Source organism: Staurois parvus, unplaced genomic scaffold (assembly GCF_062004578.1).
Source record: "Staurois parvus isolate SC_StPar_1 unplaced genomic scaffold, SC_StPar_1.0 ptg000694l, whole genome shotgun sequence".
Taxonomy (NCBI): Eukaryota; Metazoa; Chordata; class Amphibia; order Anura; family Ranidae; genus Staurois; species Staurois parvus.
Genome location: NW_028318490.1, coordinates 5346215 through 5369071, shown reverse-complemented (window position 1 = coordinate 5369071; position 22857 = coordinate 5346215). Strand labels below are relative to the sequence as shown.

The 22857-nt window shown below is 40.8% G+C and overlaps 1 protein-coding gene across 1 annotated transcript; it reads right to left on the bottom strand.

Annotated features, from left to right (window-relative positions):
* Positions 1-7254: 7254 nt before the first annotated feature.
* LOC149446230 (amino acid transporter heavy chain SLC3A2-like) lies at positions 7255-21167 on the bottom strand. The gene is made up of 10 exons (XM_089652867.1): positions 21069-21167; positions 20423-20875; positions 18303-18476; positions 15139-15242; positions 13488-13559; positions 13316-13380; positions 13002-13188; positions 11751-11891; positions 11408-11515; positions 7255-8219 (listed from the first exon to the last, which is right to left on the bottom strand). The coding sequence occupies exons 2-10, from the start codon at positions 20853-20855 to the stop codon at positions 7872-7874; spliced, it is 1632 nt and encodes a 543-aa protein (XP_089508993.1). The 5' UTR covers positions 20856-20875; positions 21069-21167; the 3' UTR covers positions 7255-7871.
* Between the last annotated feature and the right edge of the window lie 1690 nt (positions 21168-22857).

Here is a 22857-nt window from a genome sequence, read left to right as displayed (position 1 = left end):
TCCCCGCTCTTTTCTCATTGGCTCACTGGCTGTGGTTGCCAAAGAGGAGGAAGAGTCCCCAAACAGCTGTGACACTTGTGAACATCACTGGATCAGGGTGGGGGTCAGGTAAGGATTGGGGGTGGCTGGGGGGGGGGGGGGTAAAAATCCTTGAGCCTTTAGAACCACTTTAAGGTTAGTTTTGCAAAGGTATGCACATTTTGCGGACCATATCTGCTTCTTCAGGACTTCTTTAATCTCAAATGTGTGAGGTTTGTGTAATGAACTCCTAAGGATTCTACAAAAAACAATAATGATCATTACAGCAAAAACAGAGAAACACAACTTCAGTATTGCATATAGAAATCAATTCTCCACTATTTGGCATATGAATGCAAGAAAAGCCATCGTAGGAGAGGGAGAAAAAGAGAAAAAAATGTAAAAAATGGGGAGCAATGATCTAAACCTCACCAGCCTGTCCCATGGGCATTACTCCAGAAGAGAGGGCTAGGCATCAAAGAGTAATCAGAAACAGGATCCCCTGGCCCATGGGGGCCTGCACCACATTCCCGCCATTGGGCCTGGTATATATTTATATTGCTCATTAGTGGTATCATAAGGGATGTTGTAAGCATACAAAGAAAGGGGAAAAAGAGGGGGGGGAGAGGTAACGAGAGGGAAAAGAAACAAAAAGGGGGGTTGAAGAGGGGGGTATGATAGTAAGAAGACAGGAAGGGAGGGAAAGAAGGAAGGGGAGGGGAGTAAAAAGGGGGGAAAGGGGAGAAAAAGGGCGTTGGGGAGGGAGAAAGGCTCAATAGAAAATAATGGCCAGGTGGCTTTCCTTTACATAGGGAAGGGTGCATCATTACAAGTCATACAACATCAAGCCACACCCACTTTATAGACCATTTCATTGGCCATTTCCCTGGGCACACCAATGAAAGCTACAGAACACTCAGGTGTGAATGCTATGGCTAGCCATTTTCCAAATACCTCCCTACACCTGTTATTACTACACAATGCCAGCACTCCAATCCTCAATATCACTATCTAGCTCCAAACTTAGACAACCTTTTTGTCAGTGTCGTAAGGTGCACTCCACTGGCGATTTGGCAGAATGAAGGTTGGATTCATCCTGTCATGAAGATGCTCACAATTTGGTTACTAGCAATCTAGGGATTATCCCAAAACATGAGCTGCCCCGTCTCGCCCACTTAAACACCAGTTAATCATGAATAAGATACAGTAGGTTACACCTTTTGTTTGTACTGGTAGAGGGTGCAAGCAATTCTGTGGCAGAATTATGCTTTGAGATTTCCTACACAGAACCCCATAACATCACTGCTATACAAAGAATGTGTTATACGTGAAACAATTTTAGGCCCCATGCACACGGGACGTTTGTAAAACACTTCTGAACGATGGAAACTGACTGCTGGAAAACGTAAGTTAAAAACATCTGTTTAGCCACGTTTGCATACTGCATTTATGTGCATTTGCGTTTAGAAGCATTTTTTAAAGGTAACCTCAGGAGACCTTCCAAAATGCCCAGAATGCACTGGAAAAACAGTAAAAAATTAACTATTTCAGACATTTTGAGAGAAATAGAGAGAGCAGAAGCAGGGAGAGCAGTATGTGTTGAGATTAGCTGTCTTTTTTTTTTTGTGGTGTTTGGATGTGTTCCAGCTCATTTCTGTGCAGAAATTATTGCAGCAGTGTCTAATATATCTTCTTTCATGCGGAACCTCAAAGTATGGTGTACCAGGTCCATTTGAGTACTGGGAAAACACTTTGAATGCATTTTTCATGATGAAAAAAGGCTCTGGACAGCATCTGGAAATGGAAGAGTTAAAAACAATGTTCCAAATGCAAACGCTTATAAATACGGTTAGCTGCGTTTACAAACATTTGGCGTTTGAAATGCTGATGAAATCTACTCCTGAATGCAAGTTTGGTGCATTCAAAAAAATGACTGTAAACTCAACTGCCTGTAAACGATGACGTGTACATGTTATACATAGGAAAACATTAGGGAGAGTTCAGGGGCTGCAGAAAAAAACGCAGAAAAGCTCCTAAACGTGAGTTTATCAGCTGCAGTGTACATGGAGCCTTAGCTAAATATTCCAGGTGCAACTGTTAACATTCAAAAAAGGGGGATTTGTGAAAAGAAATTCACAGAAAAAGCGGCTACATTATGAACAGAACGTGACACTCAGAAAAATTTTTTTTTCCAAAACTTATGCTTTATTACACATATATAAATATGACATATGGGCATTCGCCCTGGTTTACCATCACCTCAGTATGAGACAATACACACAGACCTAAAACCATATAAAATGACACCAAGACCGGTCTAAATGCATGTGCAACAGAAAAAATGACTGCAAGAGTCTAATGTCCCTGTAGCACAGACACATAGGTGAACACTTCCCAAAAGAGGTGTATCCAAAAATTATACCATAGGCATACCATAATATAGAATATTATAAATAGAACAATACCATTATGGTGAATCCCAATCAGGGAATCCAAAAATTATACTATGGATATAAGTATCACATGTATGCAATGCAGCAAGCACAATATGCGTCAAAAAGAGAACAACAAGCCTCAGGCCTGTATGGAGGAAGACATAAATGTCAAATATATGATGCAATACATTCCTGTGCCGGCACAAGTGGTTGGGGCCCATTCATCTGTAATATAAACAGCTGTATCCTAGAGCTCTTGAATGAAAATATGCCCCATTTATTCCCAGGGTGGAAGAAAAGATGCAAAAAGCAGCACTCTGCTTGAAATGGTATCTTCACCACTACTCAATAAGATATATAGGTCATATAGATCACAGAGGACCATATATCTAATGTCCTGTAACAGTCCACTCACAGCACAGGTGGTGAGTGGACTGTTACAGGACATTAGATATATGGTCCTCTGTGATCTATATGACCTATATATCTTATTGAGTGTAAACTCTGTCAGTGACTTCCCACATATCATTTGTCTCACTACAGGATGGGGACATCATGGTGCTTTGTATAGGATACAGGATATACCACATATATCTCAACAGGCAGAAGATCTTTTGGGATATGTCCTGTTTTCCCTACGAAAGGTGGTGTGTAGTCCACATGTAGTGGTGAAGATACCATTTCAAGCAGAGTGCTGCTTTTTGCATCTTTTCTTCCACCCTGGGAATAAATGGGGCATATTTTCATTCAAGAGCTCTAGGATACAGCTGTTTATATTACAGATGAATGGGCCCCAACCACTTGTGCCGGCACAGGAATGTATTGCATCATATATTTGACATTTATGTCTTCCTCCATACAGGCCTGAGGCTTGTTGTTCTCTTTTTGACGCATATTGTGCTTGCTGCATTGCATACATGTGATACTTATATCCATAGTATAATTTTTGGATTCCCTGATTGGGATTCACCATAATGGTATTGTTCTATTTATAATATTCTATATTATGGTATGCCTATGGTATAATTTTTGGATACACCTCTTTTGGGAAGTGTTCACCTATGTGTCTGTGCTACAGGGACATTAGACTCTTGCAGTCATTTTTTCTGTTGCACATGCATTTAGACCGGTCTTGGTGTCATTTTATATGGTTTTAGGTCTGTGTGTATTGTCTCATACTGAGGTGATGGTAAACCAGGGCGAACGCCCATATGTCATATTTATATATGTGTAATAAAGCATAATTTTTGGAAAAAATTTTTTCTGAGTGTCACGTTCTGTTCATAATGTAGCCGCTTTTTCTGTGAATTTCTTTTCACAAATCCCCCTTTTTTGAATGCCTCTTTTGGCTACTGAATGGAGACCAAATATTGGGTGACATGATAATTCATTTGACAACCTCTTAATAACTACCTTTAATACATGCAACTGTTAACATGCCTGGTTAGTCTCAGTAGTGGAGTATGTCTGAAATATTAATTCCATCCAACATACTAAAAATCTAAATATGGTACCACAAAGACTGTGGTAGTTAAAACTGCACAACTATCCTCGGGCCATTTTATACAACTGAAAATCATGAATGCTAGGGATTATTCTAATTGTTTCATTATACAATTCAGGTATTAATCATGACACCTTCAAAACTAACATGCAATTATCTTGCCTTTCATATGAAACTTTTTACACTTGTATATGGGTACTCTATGGAAAGACTTAGAACTACCAAGCCCATTTATTTTAAGTGGTTTTAAACCCTTACATATACTCAGTAGTGTATTTTGGTTTTGTGAACAATAAAAGGGGAAAGGCAGGGAGCACTAAGAAACTGTCCTAGATGTAAAAACCAACATAGATCAGGTATCTAAACCAGGTAAAATAAATAGCATAAAAGTCCATACATGTAAGCAAGGCTAACAGACAAGTAAAGTCCGACACTGTCCTAAGTAAGTATGGATCCAAGAATAAAGGGTGGCTCCTTAATGGAAATAAGTCCTAGAGTTGAAGGCGGCCAGCTGTCAGAGAGGAAACACAGCAGTGACAATCTAAGTGTAGAAGTTTCGTTAAATTGAGCAATTTATTAGGTAGAACACTCGCAAACATGCATCTCGTGATATAGTGGGTCCCGATGGTGTAGTGGCTGGATCCTGTGTGATCCTCTTCATTCCCGCTGCTCTAGTGGTGTCCAGTGCTCCGGAGGATGCAGAAAAACGCAGGGAGGCTGGCAGCAGATGACGTCACCTAGAACTGGAAGATAGCGTGTGGCACGCGTTCGGAGCATGCACGCTTCTTCCTCAGGCCTGAGGTTTTGTGCTGCCCTAGGCAAGACTAAAATCAGGTGCCCCCCCATCTAAATTTGTCCTACCCCTTCCTGTTTAAGGTCCAGGGAGCACTCAAGGGACAGGGCCGCTGTCAGTGTGCGTCGGGCTGTGTGGGGTGGGTGAGGCCACCCTTTTCTGCAGCCGGTCTCCTGCTTGTGTGTCTGGTCAGCTCGGCTGTCCCCCTGCCGGATGGTGGCCCCCGACACCTGTGGTGTACCTTCTGCATGGGGGTGGCACTGCCCCCCTGTAAAATGCTACCCAAGGCAAATGCCTTATTTGTCTCGTGGCAGTTATGCCCCTCCATATACCCAGTGAAGTGACTGGCGTCAGATGATACACAGAAACAAAACAAATCTTCCTACATAAGTTGTGCCCATTTATCTGCAGTATTCTCTTCTTTACAGTCGTTCAAAGTGCTGAATTTATACACCTTGCCTGAGCTTCCAGAAAAAAGGGGGCAGGGATCTGAAATTACACACCGAGGAGCGCAGTGAGGAGAGCTCTGAGAGCTGATTCAAGGGAAGAGACGCCCCCCCCCCCCCCCCCCCCCACACACACACACACACACACAGCAAACAGGAACAGACATCATTATGGTATTTCATCCAGTGCTGCCTATGATCATTACTGATGATGTCATCAGGGGCAGGTGTAGGAACAGGCATCTCTAATATGACAGCAGCTGCCTTGCAGCTCATATTGCTGTGTTTGGAGGCAAAGAGTTACAATTGCACATTCATTCTTATAGCCTAATTCTATGTATGGTAATTTTTCCATAGTTACATTATTATTATTATTATTATACAGGATTTATATAGCACCAACAATTAGCTCAGTGCTTTACAATATAACAGGAGACAATACAGCAACAATACAGTCCAATACAAGAGGGATAGGAGGGCCCTGCTCCTTGGAGCTTACAATCTAGGAGGGAGGATTCAGACTGTACCAATATATGTTCCATACCTGCGGTATTCCCTTTGGAAGCTGGAAATCATAGTAGTAGGTATCGCTGTTCTGTGCTAAATGGCTGCCCTGTTGATCTGTGAACACAGGTGGTCACTCGCTTAGCAAGGGCACCATTCATAGAACACTTTTCATTAATGCAAAGTGTTCTCTGACTGGACAAAGTCAATGTCACCACCCCTCCTCTCCAACTCATCCAATCCTCACTGAAATAATATAAAATGTTCCCTAAATGGTGCCTATTCTAAGAAAACAACCTCCTGCATTCAATGCAGCAGGGCAACTGCTCTGCATGGAACCCGGAAACTAGTGGAGATCACTGTAGCAGTGATGCTCACTAAAGCGATTTTCAGCCTTTAGGGGCATCCAGTGGTTATGGCTCATACATACTTACATTGGTCCAAGCTGGCCAAGCAAAAATACAAGATGTTTATGTGAATTGCAGCAGTGACAAGTGAGTGAACCCCTGTGGTCAGTATGCAGTGGGGCAGCCACTCAGCAGAAGCCCGGAAGTTTGCTGCGTTCACTGTAGTAGCACTAACTACTACAGTGATTGTCAGAATCCACAGCGGTTTAAGATATGCATAATTACACTGGTCCAAGCTGGACGAATGTAACTATGCAATAAAAATCATACATAGAGTTCATATTAAAATGTTTGGAGATCAAAGTTCTTATTAATATGATTTGGTTGATATGTAATTGTATATTGCAGTGATTCTTGCAGAACCAAAAGGTTTGCCTCTTTACCCGCCTCCTTCTGCTGGCAAAGTATTAACAGTTACTGGGTAGTATGGTGGCATATGCCATACTGTACAAGGTCTTCATTGGTCAAGAAGCTGTGCTTTCACTGAATAAAGTATGTATATAATAAATATATCATATTGTAACGGGAGTCACTTTGGGTGGGGGGGCTCATGGAACCCAGCCCACTTTGGAGAGGTGGGGAGACCCCTGTGTCAACTCCCCATATCCCTATTATGTGTAAGTCACCCTGTGCCTGTTAGGGGTACAGGGTGATCTGTCCTAATATTGTGTAAACATGTATAGGTGGGGTGGGGGTTGTAGATTGTTTAATGCCATGTGGTTGCATCCCATTGTTCTATTGTGTGTCTTGCTTGGGAGCAAACTATTATGGGATGTATGTGTTTATGTGTATTGGCTTGGTGGGTGGGGGGGGTGTCTCCAGCAGCCCTCCCTCCTGATGGGACTGTCTGCTGGTGTGAAGTTTGAATACCTGTGTTACTAAATGTAATTGCCCCGCCCTGTGTCATTATGCAGGGAGGGGGGATTTGTCTCGAGTGTATATATCTTCTATCTGTGTTCAAATAAACTTCTCTACCTCTGGCTTACTTCAAATCTGGTGTCATCTGGATCTTGGGGTAACCATAGCCAGATTCACTGGTCTCATGTTCCAGAGCCTGAGAAGCAGCGTCTTGATGGGGATACCCAGTCGTGGGTGTCTGGGGTCCATTACACATATAAATATATAATAACCACACAGCAACATCCAATCACAGAAATGCTATTTTTATTCATGGAATATTATTCTGACCTTAATGCTTTTCTCCCTTTTAACTAGTCCCTCCACTAACACACAGAAATCAGCAGAGGAAAATCTTTATCAAACACTGTGCAGCAAACATTTATATTTGTATGAAAAGAAAATCACACAAGCACAGCAATGTGCACAATTAATATTCATAATGTTAGGAAAAAAGAATGAAAACACACTCCATTTATTGCTATTAACGCGTTTAAAGAACCTCTTGCTGTATAAAGACCTACCTGAAAACCTATAATGCTGCAGCAAATGTTACCCTTTTGCTGTTATGGTGAATGAAAGGGAGGGAGGAGTGAAAGGGATTTGGTAAGGAGTAAGGACATGGCTACACATGAAATGTATGTCTATAAAACTCTATAAAACCAGCTATATGCTATTAATCATAGACGATCACCCATTGACTTGTGTCCGCTACCATAGAGAAGGTCTACCATCTCAGCTGTTTTTCATTATTATATATTAGTGTGATCGCACGTGTAGCCACTTCCTTATACATTGAGCCTCTTTATGTGGAATAACAGGGTCAGAATATGGAATGTGAAAGTTCCCCTTTTACAGGAGGATTATTTAACTGCTGTAGGGGTACTTGAGCATCAGAGCCTCTCCTGGCACTAACTTCAGATTCTTTATTGGGATACTACTACCCTCCTTCCTCTCTGAATTTGAGCTCAGCACCACCGTACACTGCTCTGGTAGGTTTTTGTGCTTTATGGTCACACTTATCTCCTCATCTGGGTCAAAGTTTAATATGGACACAAATCTTTCATTTTGGTCCCAACTGCGCTCATATGCTAGTGATTTGTCACATTGATGAAGTAGTGTGAAAGCTCCATGTAGAAGTGATCGCTCTTTTCCACGCAGCTCACTCAAACGTTTGTACACACTGAGGATTGAATCCTTGTTGTCCTCTTGTCCCTAGAAACAAAGTGAATAGGTCAGATTTTTTTTTTTTGAAGGTAACCAAAAGTGATGAATATAAACATATGTAAGCATGTCAGGATCAGGGGCGGACTGACCATTTGGAAACTCAGGCACTGCCCAAGGGCCTAGGGTCAGTAGGGGGCCCCATGAGATGCCCTTGGTACCTTTTTCATAGGCTTTGAGTTTGGGCAAGGACACAGGGGCCCCATGATCCCCTATTGCCCGGGGGGCCCCATGAGTTGTCAGTCCGCCCCTGATCAGGATTATGTCAAAAGGTTTCTGTTAAAGCTAATAGTATGAGGGGAAAGGTTTATTGCAAAAGAGCAAGCATCCTCCCATAATCCTCTCTGAAATCCAAATTAGCTGAAATCTAAAATGTCAGAAATATCTAATTTTCTGTTAGGGTATAGGGAGCTAAAGAATACTGCATGTAAAGTCAACAATTCGTATTCCTGATATGTGCCTGTTGTACCATGTACGTGAAAAGATATCCTGATCTCTTTGCATTGCTTCCTTTGTGTGAAATCACTGGTGCTAGCCCCTCTGCTTTCCTATCACAAACTGACCACACTAGGCAGGATAACACACCATGGTCAGTTTTTCCTAGCGTACCCCCCTCCCACGTGCACAGCTCCACTTTTGCTAAGAAAACAAAATAGCTGTTTGTTTCACCATGTCCTCTTATAGACTGATTTATAAATGGAAGGGTCTGTGAGGAAAGCTGCAGTGTCTGCAGCATCACTTTAGATGTAATTGAAGGAGACATAAGGCCAAAACTTCATTCTGCACTCCTATGACCCGTATTCATCAGCTGATGTTATTGAGCTGGTCCAGGCTTTGGGAGAAATCCCACCTTTAAATTCGGGATCCACCCAGTTTCCTGACTGACAGTCACCGGCTCTCTGCTCACTGAAGACTGAGAACTGAGTGATCAGCAGTCTTTGATCGCTCAGTTCTCAGTCTTAGAAGCAGCAATGGACAGATACAGCATCGGACTGATTCTTCAGCCACTTACGTGAGTATGTTTGTTTGTTTTTTTTTACATCCCATACCTCTTTTAAAAAAACTATAGTATCTTACCAAAAATGAAATTCCGATTGCAGAGGACACCTAAAATGTTTTTTGCATCTTAGTGTAAATGTTTAAGAAAATCAATGATCTAATCACACAAGCAAGAAAAAACATTTATATACACCTTTAGGCTATGATTTTGTATTTGTTTTTCTTTTGTTTTGTTTTTTAAGCCAAAAATGGGGTTTAGCTTTAGCAGCATAAGCCTATATCCTTTCATAAACAACTTAAAGCAGCTTTTCTATTAAGCTAAACTTCTATAAATAAAAAAAAAGCTCCCAGGATGCTAAAAGTACATTTTGCAGGTCAGAAGTTAACACAGCTTTAGAGTTTTCACATCAGAAATATTAACAAAGCCTTTAGAGGTTTAAGTTGGGAAATGTTTTTTCCCTTTGGCGGAAACTTGGTTTCTAAGTAGAACAAAGATCCAAGAACTTGCTGACACCAGATTATCTGAGAACAATGATATCCGCTGAGTCAGGAGGAAGGAAGATCCCTGCTGCCTGGAATACTAAAAGCAGAAATGAAAATAACTGCCTGGCTAGAGGACTTTAGTATAGGCAGGGGGCATTCATCATAAAAGGAATACATATATAAAGAAAATATTGGTAGTTAAATGCAGGGAATAATATTTGTACTACTAGAATGACGTTTGTACTGCTAGCTTTCTAATCAAAACTTATTTGAATTCAGCTGTCATTACAGAAGGATGTCTCCCATACTCATAGTAAAAATACCAGATTGTATCTCTAAAGTTACTTGTTCATGATTTTTGTACAAGTTTGAAATGTATTGTTTTTCTAATGGTATTTAAAGCTTTGGATGAGGTGGAGATTGTAATATCACCACCCCACTTCTCCACCTTGTCCAATCAAAATCTTGCATTTATTGAGAAAAATGAACAGTACCCTTGCCAATCTTTAGGGCAGCACCTCAGCACAAAATCTGGAAGACAAAGATGATCACTGTAGTAGTAGCAACTACTACAGTGATTCTCCACTAGACATGTGCATTTCGTTTTGTAACAAATGGATTTGTGTCCGATAATTTAATTTTTGGATGTATACAAATCTCCAAATGGACAATACAAATTGGCAGATACTCAGAAAATAAAACTCTTATAGAAGGATTCAGGTTGTTTAATGTACTGAGTTACTAATAGACATTAGATGATTTTCATCTACTCCTGCTAACAATATTTGGGTGTGTATGAAGTCCCTGAGGCTGTTAGAGACATTATAGGCAGAATTTAATACTCATACTAGTCCACTTTGACCATCCCTGTTACTCATAAAAAAAAATTCAGCCTGCAGCATCATATGAAAAAATAAGCTACATACTTATCTCTACATTAAGTGGCCAAATTTTTTGTTTGTTTCCACTGGTGCCAGTGCCATTCAGCACTTTTGACATCTCCCTCACTGGCTGCTGGGTTTCCTCCTACCAGCTGTTGTATAACTACTTTGTCTAACAGCAAGGCCGCTAATAGGGAATACTGGCCCTCTTGCACCGGACCCAATTGATTCAGCAGGAAGGGGGGGGGGGTCGCTGGGACCATGGGCATTGCTAGCACTGGGCATGTGTTTGTTTGGGGTAAAGGGGGGTCCTATTGCAAGAATTTTTCTTTGGAAGTGAAAAACTTCCCCAAGCAATTTCCCCATTGCTTTCTAATTGAATTGAGATTGCTTGAAAGAATGTGGGGTTTACTTTGGCCATTAGAGTGGTTGCGGAGACAGCTTGGAGGAAGAGTGAGGCCTATCAGGTGGGCTGTACAGAACTGGGAGAGGGACCTTGGGGCCATGTTAGGTAGCATATGCATGTTTGTCACCTCAAGAAAGGGGTCCAATGTGGCACATTGAAGCATATCCTTATTCTTTACACTTAACTTTTGCATTTTGCATTAATTAAATCTCAATACATTATGGGACCTTTGCTGTTTATTTCTGGTGTGCTGGCTATTTATAAATCAGCTATAATAAAATGTATTGGACTGCTACAGGATCAGTCTAAATTATTTATTCCTCTACCGACACTTGGTACGTGGACTTCCATTTCATACCTATCAGTATTTTAACTAGTTTATCCACCTTGAATTATACAGCAATTCTCACCTTAAATGTGATGTTCTCATTGACATTTGAGCTCTTTTCTGGTAATCCTTTAGAAAATCCATGGTTTGTGCTATCATCCCACTGCATGTAAGGAGAACTGGCTGCAGGCTGAGGGGAGAAAACATGTCAGAGATAGAGTACTCTTTGAAATCTACACATATTACAGGGTTTGGATATACAGTACTGCAACATAATTTTAAAATAATATTTCATTTGACAGAGTTCATAAAAATAATGAGCAAGACAGCCTGCTTTCTGCTGCTTGACTTTAGTATGGAATAATAAGTATTTATAAAGAAAAACGCTAAAAAAAGTTACAAGTGATTGTACAATTTACACTTACCTGCCCAGGTAAGTCTTTGAGTCCAATTTCATCCCCATACAAAGTAAGAGGTGTGCCTTGAAGAGTGAAAAGCAGTAGCTGGTAAACACGTAGCAAGTTCTCGTGCACCGCAGAGGCCATGTGTCCCAACCGTGGTCTGACCTGTGGGGAAGGATTTAACACATGATTGCATAAAATATCATGGATAGGTATTTACAATTATTAATATGGTGAATTTATAATTTGCTGGCAAAGGTTCTAGACAAAGAACACAAGTACCTTATCAATCGGCCAGAGGTTCCATACTCCAAAGGCTATTGATCATTTGTATGACATGGGATAAAGAGGTCTTCCAAGTGTATGTTATTTTATAAATGAACACAATGGGGTTGATTTGCTAAAATTGTAGAGTGGAAAATCTGGTACAACTCTGCACACAAACCACTCAGCTTCCAATTTTTTTTTTATAAAGCTTAATTGAACAAGCTGAAGTTAGGAGCTGATTGGCTACCATGCACAGTTGCACTAGATTTAACACTCTCCAGTTTTAGCCTGTGAACCCTACTGCATATCAAATAAACTACCCACAGCCTGTGTATCATGGTGCCATTGGAACTTTTCAGTCCAATGTCAGACGTCTATGATGATTCCTATCTCTAAATACATTTCTAAACTGTTGCATCACTTATTCAAATTTTTTATTGGATGAGCCACTGACTTGTATGGGTAATATGAGGGTACACAACATTCAAGGATACAAAAGATCATCTGAACAGATCAATATCACATTTCCACCCCATATATTTCTATGGCATTCTAGTACATTTTAAAATATGAAAGGTGAGATCTTTGGTTACTGTTTACCAAAGTCCTACATTTTCATTACATAAGAAAAGCAAAACAAACTATTAAAGCGGTTTCACACTTTAAAAAATTGTAATGTACGCATGTAAAACAAACTTTGGTTGAAAGGCGACTGCTGCAATGTAGATTTCGCAGAATGCATTAAAGAAAGATCTTTTATCAAATTAGTGATTGTCAGAAAATTGTTCTGCATTGCTTATACTCTCCTTGATACTGTATGTTGGATTATACATTACTCAGCACCAAATGCAAAGATACTGTATATGGGATACAGTTTTATTAATTTCTCGTGTGCAGCATGCAAGAACACCAATCTGTTCCCAATGTAATAAACACACTTTTTTTCCTTTAGTGTATATAACTGCACCCATGGCCTCTCCATTATCCTGCTACTAAAGCTGCCCTTACCGCCCAGAGGATCCTGTCCTGTTCACTGGCAACTTGTTGGTACTGCTTGATGCGATCTCCTAGAGAGTTTTCACTGGAGTTGTCCTTGTGGATCAGGTAACGTGCAGTTAACATGCCGCTGGCAGTGTCATTAAGAATTGTTAGAACGTTGTCATTGTGAGGGTCATTAGCTGAGGCAAGCAGCACCCTGTCAAGATGAAAGATGAAACATTATGGTAGCAACTATATATCTAACCAAAATACAGTTAAAATAAGCAAGTTATGGTCAGACAAAAGCTGCCAATAACACAGGAAAAATTAGATTTGCTATTCACCTTGCTTTCCCATCTGAGCTGTGGTTGGTAGTAATGTTCCTCAGTTCTTCAAGAACCTCACCTGGCTGTAATATAGGAGATGTGATTGAATGTCAGCAAAAAAAACAACAAAACATAAAACAAACAGTCACTTTTGTCAGTAAATTGCAAATTTCACTCTGATTTTACATACATTATCTATGTTCTCAATCCCATTGAAATGAATTCCTCCAATGCCAAAATCGAGCCAGAAGTTCATGGCTTCCTACAAAAGAACAGAGTTTTTTTAAATAAACAGCTTTTTCGACAACATATGGCTATGTTTTTCTTACATTATTAAAAAAAAAAAAAGTGGCACAATACAGTGGCATGGTCGCCAGCATCTAGGGCAAAGCAAGTATTGTCCCCCCTAATCCGCTGAACGTTGGGGCCGAGTCCCTTCCACCAGCATGTACAAGCTGTAGCTAGCCCCATTGACTGAGAAGTATAGGACTTAAGAAAGGAGAGGGGGATTTCATACAGTGACAACAAGGAATTCCTCACCTAGTGATGTGTCAGATTTCTCACCTGTCCTGTCAGACAAGAACAAATAGGGTGCTGGATTCAGATTTTCTAAGGGACACTGCAATTGTCAATAGGTACATTGGCTTCTGTTTTACAGCACGTTACAACCACATTTAGGGCCTAGCATGTAACATGTTCCAATACCTGCCCCGCTCAACCCCCTCACATGTGACAACATGGATCCTCTCCCCTGCACAGCCGCATCTTTCAGTCACAGAAACCTGTTAATGAATAAACTACAAGTTCCTTCTGCCACTGCAGCAGATGGCTTGATGTTCTCAATGGATTGCAAGGACACTGGTGAGCGCCCTCATAGTCCACGGACACTTCCTCCAGCTTTCAAAAAGAAATCCCATACAGGAGGTATGAGCAAGAATTCTGGAGGACGTGTCTGCAGGAGTCTGACGTTGCGCCAGCAATTCACTAACCGCGAGTTCCATGCACTGTAGGCTCCTGTAGGAAAATATAATAAATGCACATTTTTTCTGCAAAATATATGTGCATTTTTTTTTTTTCCAGAAAGGTGAACTTATCGTTTAAGAATTCTGACTGCTTAAATGGATACTAAATAAAACTGCAGTGTGATTTACTGCTTAGAAAGTTTCAGGAGGGCAGGTTCTGCCAGTGTTGGTGAATGCAGCAAGCCTTTGCATTCCCTAACACTAGCGTAACCTGCCCTCCTGAAACTTTCCAAGCAGTAAATCACACTGCAGTTTTCTTTAGTAGCTTCTCACCTGAGTCCATTAAGCAATCCGAATTTTTAAGTCCCAATGAAGGGGAGGTTGTTTGGCCCCCAAATCACAGTGGCTATATTCTGCAATTAATCAATTTTATCATTAAATTGCCATTGACTTTTGGACATTTTGAGCTCTCATTGGATTGGATTGTCAGATAAGCACAGTGCAGTACAGGCAGGCAGCTGCAGGGTGATGAGGTGTGCGTCTATGGGATCAGGGAGGTGACAGCACTGGCTCCTCCTCCTCCAATACTTCCTTAGGACACGGCTCTGACAATCATCTTCAATATTGCTCTGTGCCTGCCTGATTATCTCTGCTTGTCAGGAGACGGTCCAAACCCCATGTCCAATTTGTCGCTTACACCAGTGAAGCCAGGTAATAGAAAGGAGGCCCCCTTAACCCCACCTTTAAGAATTTTGCTCTCAGGGCAACTGCCCCTGTGGCCCCGCCAAGCTACACCATTGGCACAATATAAACATGGAGTCATTTAGTGATAAGGGAATATATTTGGAAGCAAGACAATCCACAAGCACTAAAGCTCACCTTAATTTGGTTCAGCAATTCACTATCTGGTGATTTCACATTGTAATGAAACCAAACATTGGTGCCACGGTAGTTTGGAGTGAGATCCAAAACAATCTGAATACCTGACAAAAAAGAAAAGTGTAAGACAGATCTGTTGATTATATCAGCTGCTGGGCTGTCATTTATACATCTTAACCCCTTAAAGCCGGTGCCTTCTGGCCCTTTAAGGGGTTTCTGACACCGGGAGGTGGGGTGTGGTTTATGATCATGTTACCCCCATGATAGGCTGTCACATGATCTAGTGTTAGTGATCTAGAACTAGTGATCGACAGCTTTTCGTTAGGTACCAGTAACTGTGCCGCAAGTGCGCACGGTGCGTGCTTTCGGCACAGTTGTTTTTCTTTGGGTACGTAAATATGTGGCCTTTCAGTGTCACAGCCCACCCACCAAAAGGCCACATATATACATACTCACATACTCAGCACCAAGAGGTTAAAATATAACTGAAGACTGATTTAGACTGAGTGGAGAGTAATTGGAACATCAGTCAAGTTTGCGGTCTGTGTCCCCATTAGGGAGATTGACCCTCTTCTTTCTTGTGACCATTATCACAGAAAGTAAAAATAAAAAAAAAATCCAAATTTTCAGTGGTCACAGGAACAAAGGAGAAATCTTATAATGGGGAGACAAGTACTGATAACCCAGGTGACTACCAGAGATTTCCCTCACTTTGGAAGGATTTCCTCTCACTTCTTGCTGTGGCTATGGGCCAAAAAGTGATGGGAAATCGCACCATGGGACACAAATGCCAAAAAAACCTACATGGGTTATAGTCCTTCTGTACTTTATCCATAATAAGTCAAAAAAAGGCTTGTCTTCTGTTCTACTTTAACACAGAGGAGACATCCAGTTTGTGGGGAAATACAGTAATTAAAAAAATCTAATAATTCATCACAAGTGTTCTTTTAAATTGGGGAATGCGATATATGGACATTATGGACTTCTCCAGGGTGTCACCCATCCTCTGGAACTCCCTGCCCCAACCCATCAGATTATCACCTACTCTCCTCTCCTTTAGGCGCACCCTGAAAACCCATCTCTTCAGGGAAGCCTACCCCACCCCCTGCTAACCTGCCGACCTCCTCCACTCTTCCTACCACTCCATCCCCCACAGCTATCTCCTCCTGTACCACTATCCCCTCCCTCCTAGATTGTGAGCTTGAAAGAGCAGGGACCTCGATCCCCTCATGTTTTGCATTGTATTGGTATTGTTCTGTCACATGTTCTGTCCCCCTTTGTAATGTACAGCGCTGAGCGAACCATTGGCGCTTTATAAATACTGTATAATAATAATAAAAAAAAAAATTTGCAAACGTTTAAGGCAGTTATCCATTAGCAAGAAGATATCAGTTTTGTGTGGTTATATGAGAGTCCAAGTACAATATTCCCAATGCACATGTTCCTGAAGTTGTCTGTAAATGTAAATGACTACTGCAACGACCAACCGGCTGGAAATTAAAGACATTCAAGGTAAGAAGTATGTCACCAGCACACCAAGGATCTCGAGAATGGGTCCAAAGCACGTGCCTGGTGAAGGGCTCCTGCAAAGTTCTGAAACATTGCTATTGCATTCATGATATGATCACTGAATAATGCTTTTGACCCATTCTGGAGATCCTTGTTGTGCTAGATCGGGGGACAGCAACCAGTAGATCGTGATCTACCCGTAGATTTTGGCCAGGTGACTGGTAGATCACAGTCAGGGCTTGCTGACCCGCCATATCAGAGCATCAAACAGAGTGCAATGCAAAAGGATTACTGTCTCCTCTGTAGTGCCGGCTCCTGCACCCTGTCATGGTTGGTGGGTATAGCACCTGCCAAGCATGACCCATTCAAGTGAATGAGGCCGCTGTTCAAGTGCCCTGAAACCTTGTGCAATACAGCAAACAAGGGGTTAAACAGACAGTGGTGTGTTGCTTTCTCACCACCTGCCTTAACCCCTTGGACCCTGCAGAAGCATGCAGTTGCGGGGCACTTGCAGAGTGGCCCCATTTACTTGAATGTGTCTCGATTGACAGGCAGTAGCACCTACCAAAAGCAACAAGGGTTGTAATTCCTGCTGTAACACGTTTATACCTTTGGCTGCTGCCGCAGCATCTAAAGGGGGTAGGGATTGGTAGCAGTAAAACCATGACTCAACCACAGAGTTTTATTTCCCCCCCCCCGCCAACTTTACATGTGAACGAGCCCTAAGAGTGCCGCTGCCAGATGCAACTAAGGGCTCATTCACAAGTTCAACAGACACTACTGCTCCTCTGCATAGCAATGTTTGACAGGTAGTGAGGAGGTGATATGTTGCCTCCTCAACACATGATTTAAACCAATGATTGCCGTGCAAAGCACGCGATTGTGACATGGTAGTACTGCAATTAAAGGTTTAAATCAGGTGTGAGGAGGTGACACTAACCAACACTGTGCCCAGTGATCTTTGACTTATTCCATGTTGTTCAGGTAGATCTCCACCTCTTTAAGGTTGCCTACCCCTGTGCTAGATACATACTTCTTGCATTATATGAAAGAGGGTTGCAATCAGGAAGAAGGGTTAGCCGCACACCGAATAGTTGATGAAATATCACAATAGTTTACTGAATCCATAGGAGATATAAGGCACCAGGACAAGTACAGAATTGTTGACGCGTTTCACATGACCGCGTTCTTATTCATAACCATGATATGAATAAGCACGTGATCGTGTGAAATGCGTCAACAGTTCTGTACTTGTCCTGGAACCTTTTATGTCCTATGGATTCGATAAACTATTGTGATATTTCACCATCAACCATCCGGTGTGCGGCTAACCCTTCTTCCTAACTGCATTATGTGTGGTGGTGAGCCAGAGCCTGCACCTGCCTTAGTTTGATGTGGATCGTTTACCGGTAATTTCTTTGTTTATGAAAGAGGGTTACTAAAATTTACTAACTTTTTTACCTAAATAAAATCCAGATAGATAAATTCCATAATAAGTCTGTTATGAAATGAAATGTTAGGACAATTAGGGGTGCTATGTTAAAATGGCTGCTTTAGCAATGTAAAGGTGTAATATACGATCCTGCTTTAAAAATTAAAAAAATATTTATTGTATAATAATTAAGAACACAGATTTATAGAGAAAGCATACTCACTCTTCTTACGAGCTGCCTCTAACAAACTTTTAAATTCATCCATTGTGCCATATTTCGGATCAATTTCTTTAAGCTTGGTATCTGAAAGCTTGTTTGCAGAAGTAGTATGCAGGGGTCCAATCACCAGTCCTTTAACTTTAAGGGTGGCGAGGGAATCCAGGCGCTCTTGTATACCTAAACAAAGTAAAAATGTAAGAATTAAAACTTTGCCTGGCTAGTTATGATCATGATTACTCCTTACTCCCAAACGCTAGCACCCATCTACAAGTATACAACAGTATGCTGAGATACTTGAAATCCTTACACATCTTATAGAAAAGCAAATACTGGACTAGTGTGTGACCAACAGATACAGTCACTTCTCTCCAGTTACCAGTGTCTTTAATAATCAATTGAAAATTATAAACTGTAAAAATAAGGAGGTTTCCATTGATGACCTTCCTCTGAAAATGCTAATTGCTTCACTGTCTCTGGACTCAAAATTCTCCAAGTCACTGCATGCTGCGGGTGAAGTCAAAAGTTAGAACTCCTGATCTCCAAAATTGTTCCCTCAAAAATAGTGAAGCCACTGAATCAATATAACAGGCAGACACTTGATACAGGTATAGATTCCATGTAGCACCATAAGTCCTTATGCACACTGGACATTTTTACAGCGGCTGTATTTGGCATTTCTTCTACAGCCAGTAAACTCCCCAGCATGTTGTCCTATGTGTCCATGCACACATAGGCTGTAATCAGCGTTTTTTGGCTGGAACCCCCCCCCCCCCCAGAACTAGTGGATTTCTAGGAGTTTTGAAAAAACGCTCTATAGCTAAAAAATGCGGCAAACCAGTGTTTTTGGACATATTTTGAGCAAAAAAAAAAATCTTTTTTGGGAGGTTAAAAAAAACAGAAATGTGGCTAACCGCTAATGCAGAAACACTAATAAAAAACTCACGTTTTTAACGGGACTTTACACAGCTAACGCTACCCGCACTATTAAAACGCCCAGTGTGCATGGAGCCTAATACTAAGCATTTTATGATAAATATACCATATAAAATGTTCAGAGGTCTTGGACTTTTTGTACCCTTTTAAACATTTAATATTGCACCAATTTGAATATCTATCTTTAGCGGCATAAGTAGCACATTAGCTACACAAAAATATATGTAGTGATTGAACCTTATATTTCATGTAAAATTCAGTCTTTACCATGGAATTTTTGGACAGAATTCACACGATTTCCAAAGAATTATAAGCACAGTACTATGCAATAGCTAATGCAATATACTCCCTCCGACCACTTTATTATTAGGTACACCTTGCTAGTACTGAGTTCAACCCCCTTTTGCCTTCAAAACTCCCCTAATTTTTCATGGCATAGATTCAACAAGGTGTTGGAAACATTCCTCAGATTTTGGTCCATATTGACATGAGTTACTGTTGTCCTTCTATCATCTTGAACCAGTCTGCCCATTCTCCTCTGACCTCAACAAGGTATATTCAACAAGGATTTTTTCATCTTTTTCGGACCATTCTCTGTAAACTCTAGAGATTGTTGTGCATGAAAATCCTAGTATATCAGCAGTTTTTGAAATACTCAGACCTGTCCATCTAGCACCAACAACCATGCCACATTCAAAGTCACTTGAATCTCCTTTTTTCCTGATTCTGATGCATGGTTTGAACTTCAGCAAGTTGTCTTCACCACGTCTAGATGCCTAAATGCATTGAGTTGCTGTCATGTGATTGGCTGATCAGCAATTTGTGTTACAAAGCAATTGAACAGGGATACCTAATAAAGTGGCTAGTCAGTGTATTTTCAGACCAGCTCAGACTGGTACAGAACAACTTCCTCTATTATATTGGGTTTTCTGTGCAATCTTGTGATTCTGTGTCACTCTTACATTAGCAAACTAGTAGCCTGATGTTAAGACACTTGAGCTAAATACATATTTTCTACAGAGACCTGAAAATTAGTGGAGTGATAATTTATAACAAGCACCAAAGGGGTCAGATGTCCACACATATTAGAAAACGTCTAGGCTCCTGTAGAAAGATATATGTCCATTTTCACATTAATCATTCATAATCATCCTCACTGCTAGTAATCACTATATTTCTTTTTTACTCACCAGCGATATCACCAACTCCATCAGCATTTGAATCCTGGAAGGTCTTGGGGTCTCCTAGCTGATAAAGAGGTCCCTTGTTCCACCACTCCAATACAGGTAAAGGATGGCAGCGGGGAGCTTGGACAATGATAACGACTGCCCCAGCCAGCATTCCTAACCATCCTAGCCAGAACAGGATCAGAAGAGCCCAGCGGACTCTCACCCACCCTGGGGTGTCAGCCACTTTCAGAAGCTCTTCCTTGGACAGGCCAGTAAATTTCTTGGCTCGGCTGTTGTTATCATCTTCATCCGCCAGTTTAACTTTAACAACGCCATTTTTTTCATTGCCATCTTCAACTGGAGGATCCTCCGTCCCTGCAGCCATAGGTTGCTTCTCTGGGTCAATCTCATTCAGCTCAACATCCTTCATGTCTAGGGCTGTATCTTGTGTCATGTCTACTGCGGCTGATCAAGCTAACAATGTAGAAAAAAAAAAAGAGAGAATGTAACATAAGCATATACATCAATCAATGGTACAACATGACATATAAACACAGTATTATTATAGAGAATGTAGGTATATGTCCAACTATGGGTTTTCTCAATCCCGTAAGACCAGGCTATAGTATTCATCTGGCTAAAACAAACACAATTAGAGCTATCTCACCAGTTTCTGCTATGTTCTCAGGCAGCTGTCGGGGTCCAGTCTGCTATGCTTGAATGGCTGTCCTTTAAATAGATCCTCTGCCCCTCCCTTTACTGCAGATACAGCCTCTTTGTTCTCTTAAGGGGGGGGGGGGCTGCAATGCTTAAATGTTTTCTCTCATGCAAAATACATATGTGAGCAAGAAAGAGGTTACAGTAAAATAAAAAAGAATGTATAATTTAAAACCAACCACATGCACAGGATGGATGTTATTGAGCAATTAAAAAAAATAAGCCACTAGAAATAATATTAATCACATCTAACAATCCTTTTATTATTATATTAATTTTATTATTTTATAATTATTATTTATTATAGGTACTTATATAACACACACACACTATATATATATATATATATATATATATATATATATATATATATATATATATGTCTATACACATTTATATAGACATACATATGAAGCCTACCCCACCTCCACCTAAGAACTGTACTTGAATCACCTTCGCCAGATCATCCCCCGCAGCTATCACCTTTTGTATCACCTTCCCCTTCCTTTAGATTGTAAGCTCCACGAGCAGGGTCCTCCTATTCCTTCTGTACTGAAATGTATTGTAATTGTATTGTCTCCCTTATATTGTAAAGTTCTGCGCAAACTGTTGGCTCTATATAAATCCTGTATAATAATAATAATAATAATTATATATATATATATATATATATATATATATATATATAAATGGGCGGCACAGTGGCTTAGTGGTTAGCACATCTGCCATGCAGTAAATGGGTCATGGGTTCAATTCCCAACCATGGCGCCTCCTGCATGGAGTTTGCAAGTTCTCCCTGTGCTTGCATGGGTTTCCTCCGGGTACTCCAGTTTCCTCCCAAACTCCAAAGACATGCTGGTAGGTTAATTGGCTCCTGTCTTAATTGTTCTAGTTTCATCCCTGGCTGTGCTGGATCTCCTGCATGGTAGGGGTTTGGGAAAGACCTGAGATATATATAAATATTCAAATCAACCCCTAACCCTCAAGGGGTGTACAATCTAAGGTCAGATGCCTTTACTAGAGTATGGGGTCTTGTGAGCTACTATGGTGTATACAAAGTGCTAGTGAATATTGAAATAATTAAATATTTTAAATATGACTAAAATGAATGTGAAACCAATGCAATGGTGAAAATAAAATTAAGTTGTGTGTAAAAACTGTGAAGAAATGTGGTTCGGTTACACTCTACACATACCCATACCATTGTGTTATAGAGAATACAGTCAAAAATAGTGTCGCGCTCCACTACCAATTGCAATAATATAATTGTGAATTAATTATCAATTCACAATTTTATTATGGCAATTGGTAGTGGAGCGCGACACTATTTTTGACTGTATACATCAGATGCCTTGTCAAACATTTTCTTGCATGTTTTAGCCTGGGTTCACATATATACGGGTCCGGTTTGCAGTGCGATTTGTAAAAGAGTCCAGTGCGATTTATTTATCTCAGGTGCAAACTGTTAAAGTGTATGACACTGGACATTGCACCTGATCCGGGCTGAAAATCGTACCTGACTCTTTGTTAAAATCGCACTGCGGACGGCCTGCACATGTGTACTGGCTCCATAGAAAAACACATCCAGTTTGCATATATGTGAACAAGGTCCTAATCCAGTATTTCTAAAGGGGCCTGTTTTCACCCCTGTATTAAACTGCAATATGTTGAAAAAAGTTCTTTATGCTGCGGTTTTGTGATTCACAAAAATGTAACACTATGCATCTGAAATGTATGTC

Coding starts and splice junctions, on each gene's coding strand:
- LOC149446230 (XM_089652867.1), bottom strand. CDS start 20,855: ATGACACAAGATACAGCCCTAGACATGAAGGATGTTGAGCTGAATGAG. Junction 18,477..20,422: donor TGGAGTTGGTGATATCGCTG/GTGAGTAAAAAA, acceptor TACTTTGTTTAG/GTATACAAGAGCGCCTGGAT. Junction 13,381..13,487: donor GGATTGAGAACATAGATAAT/GTATGTAAAATC, acceptor CCTATATTACAG/CCAGGTGAGGTTCTTGAAGA.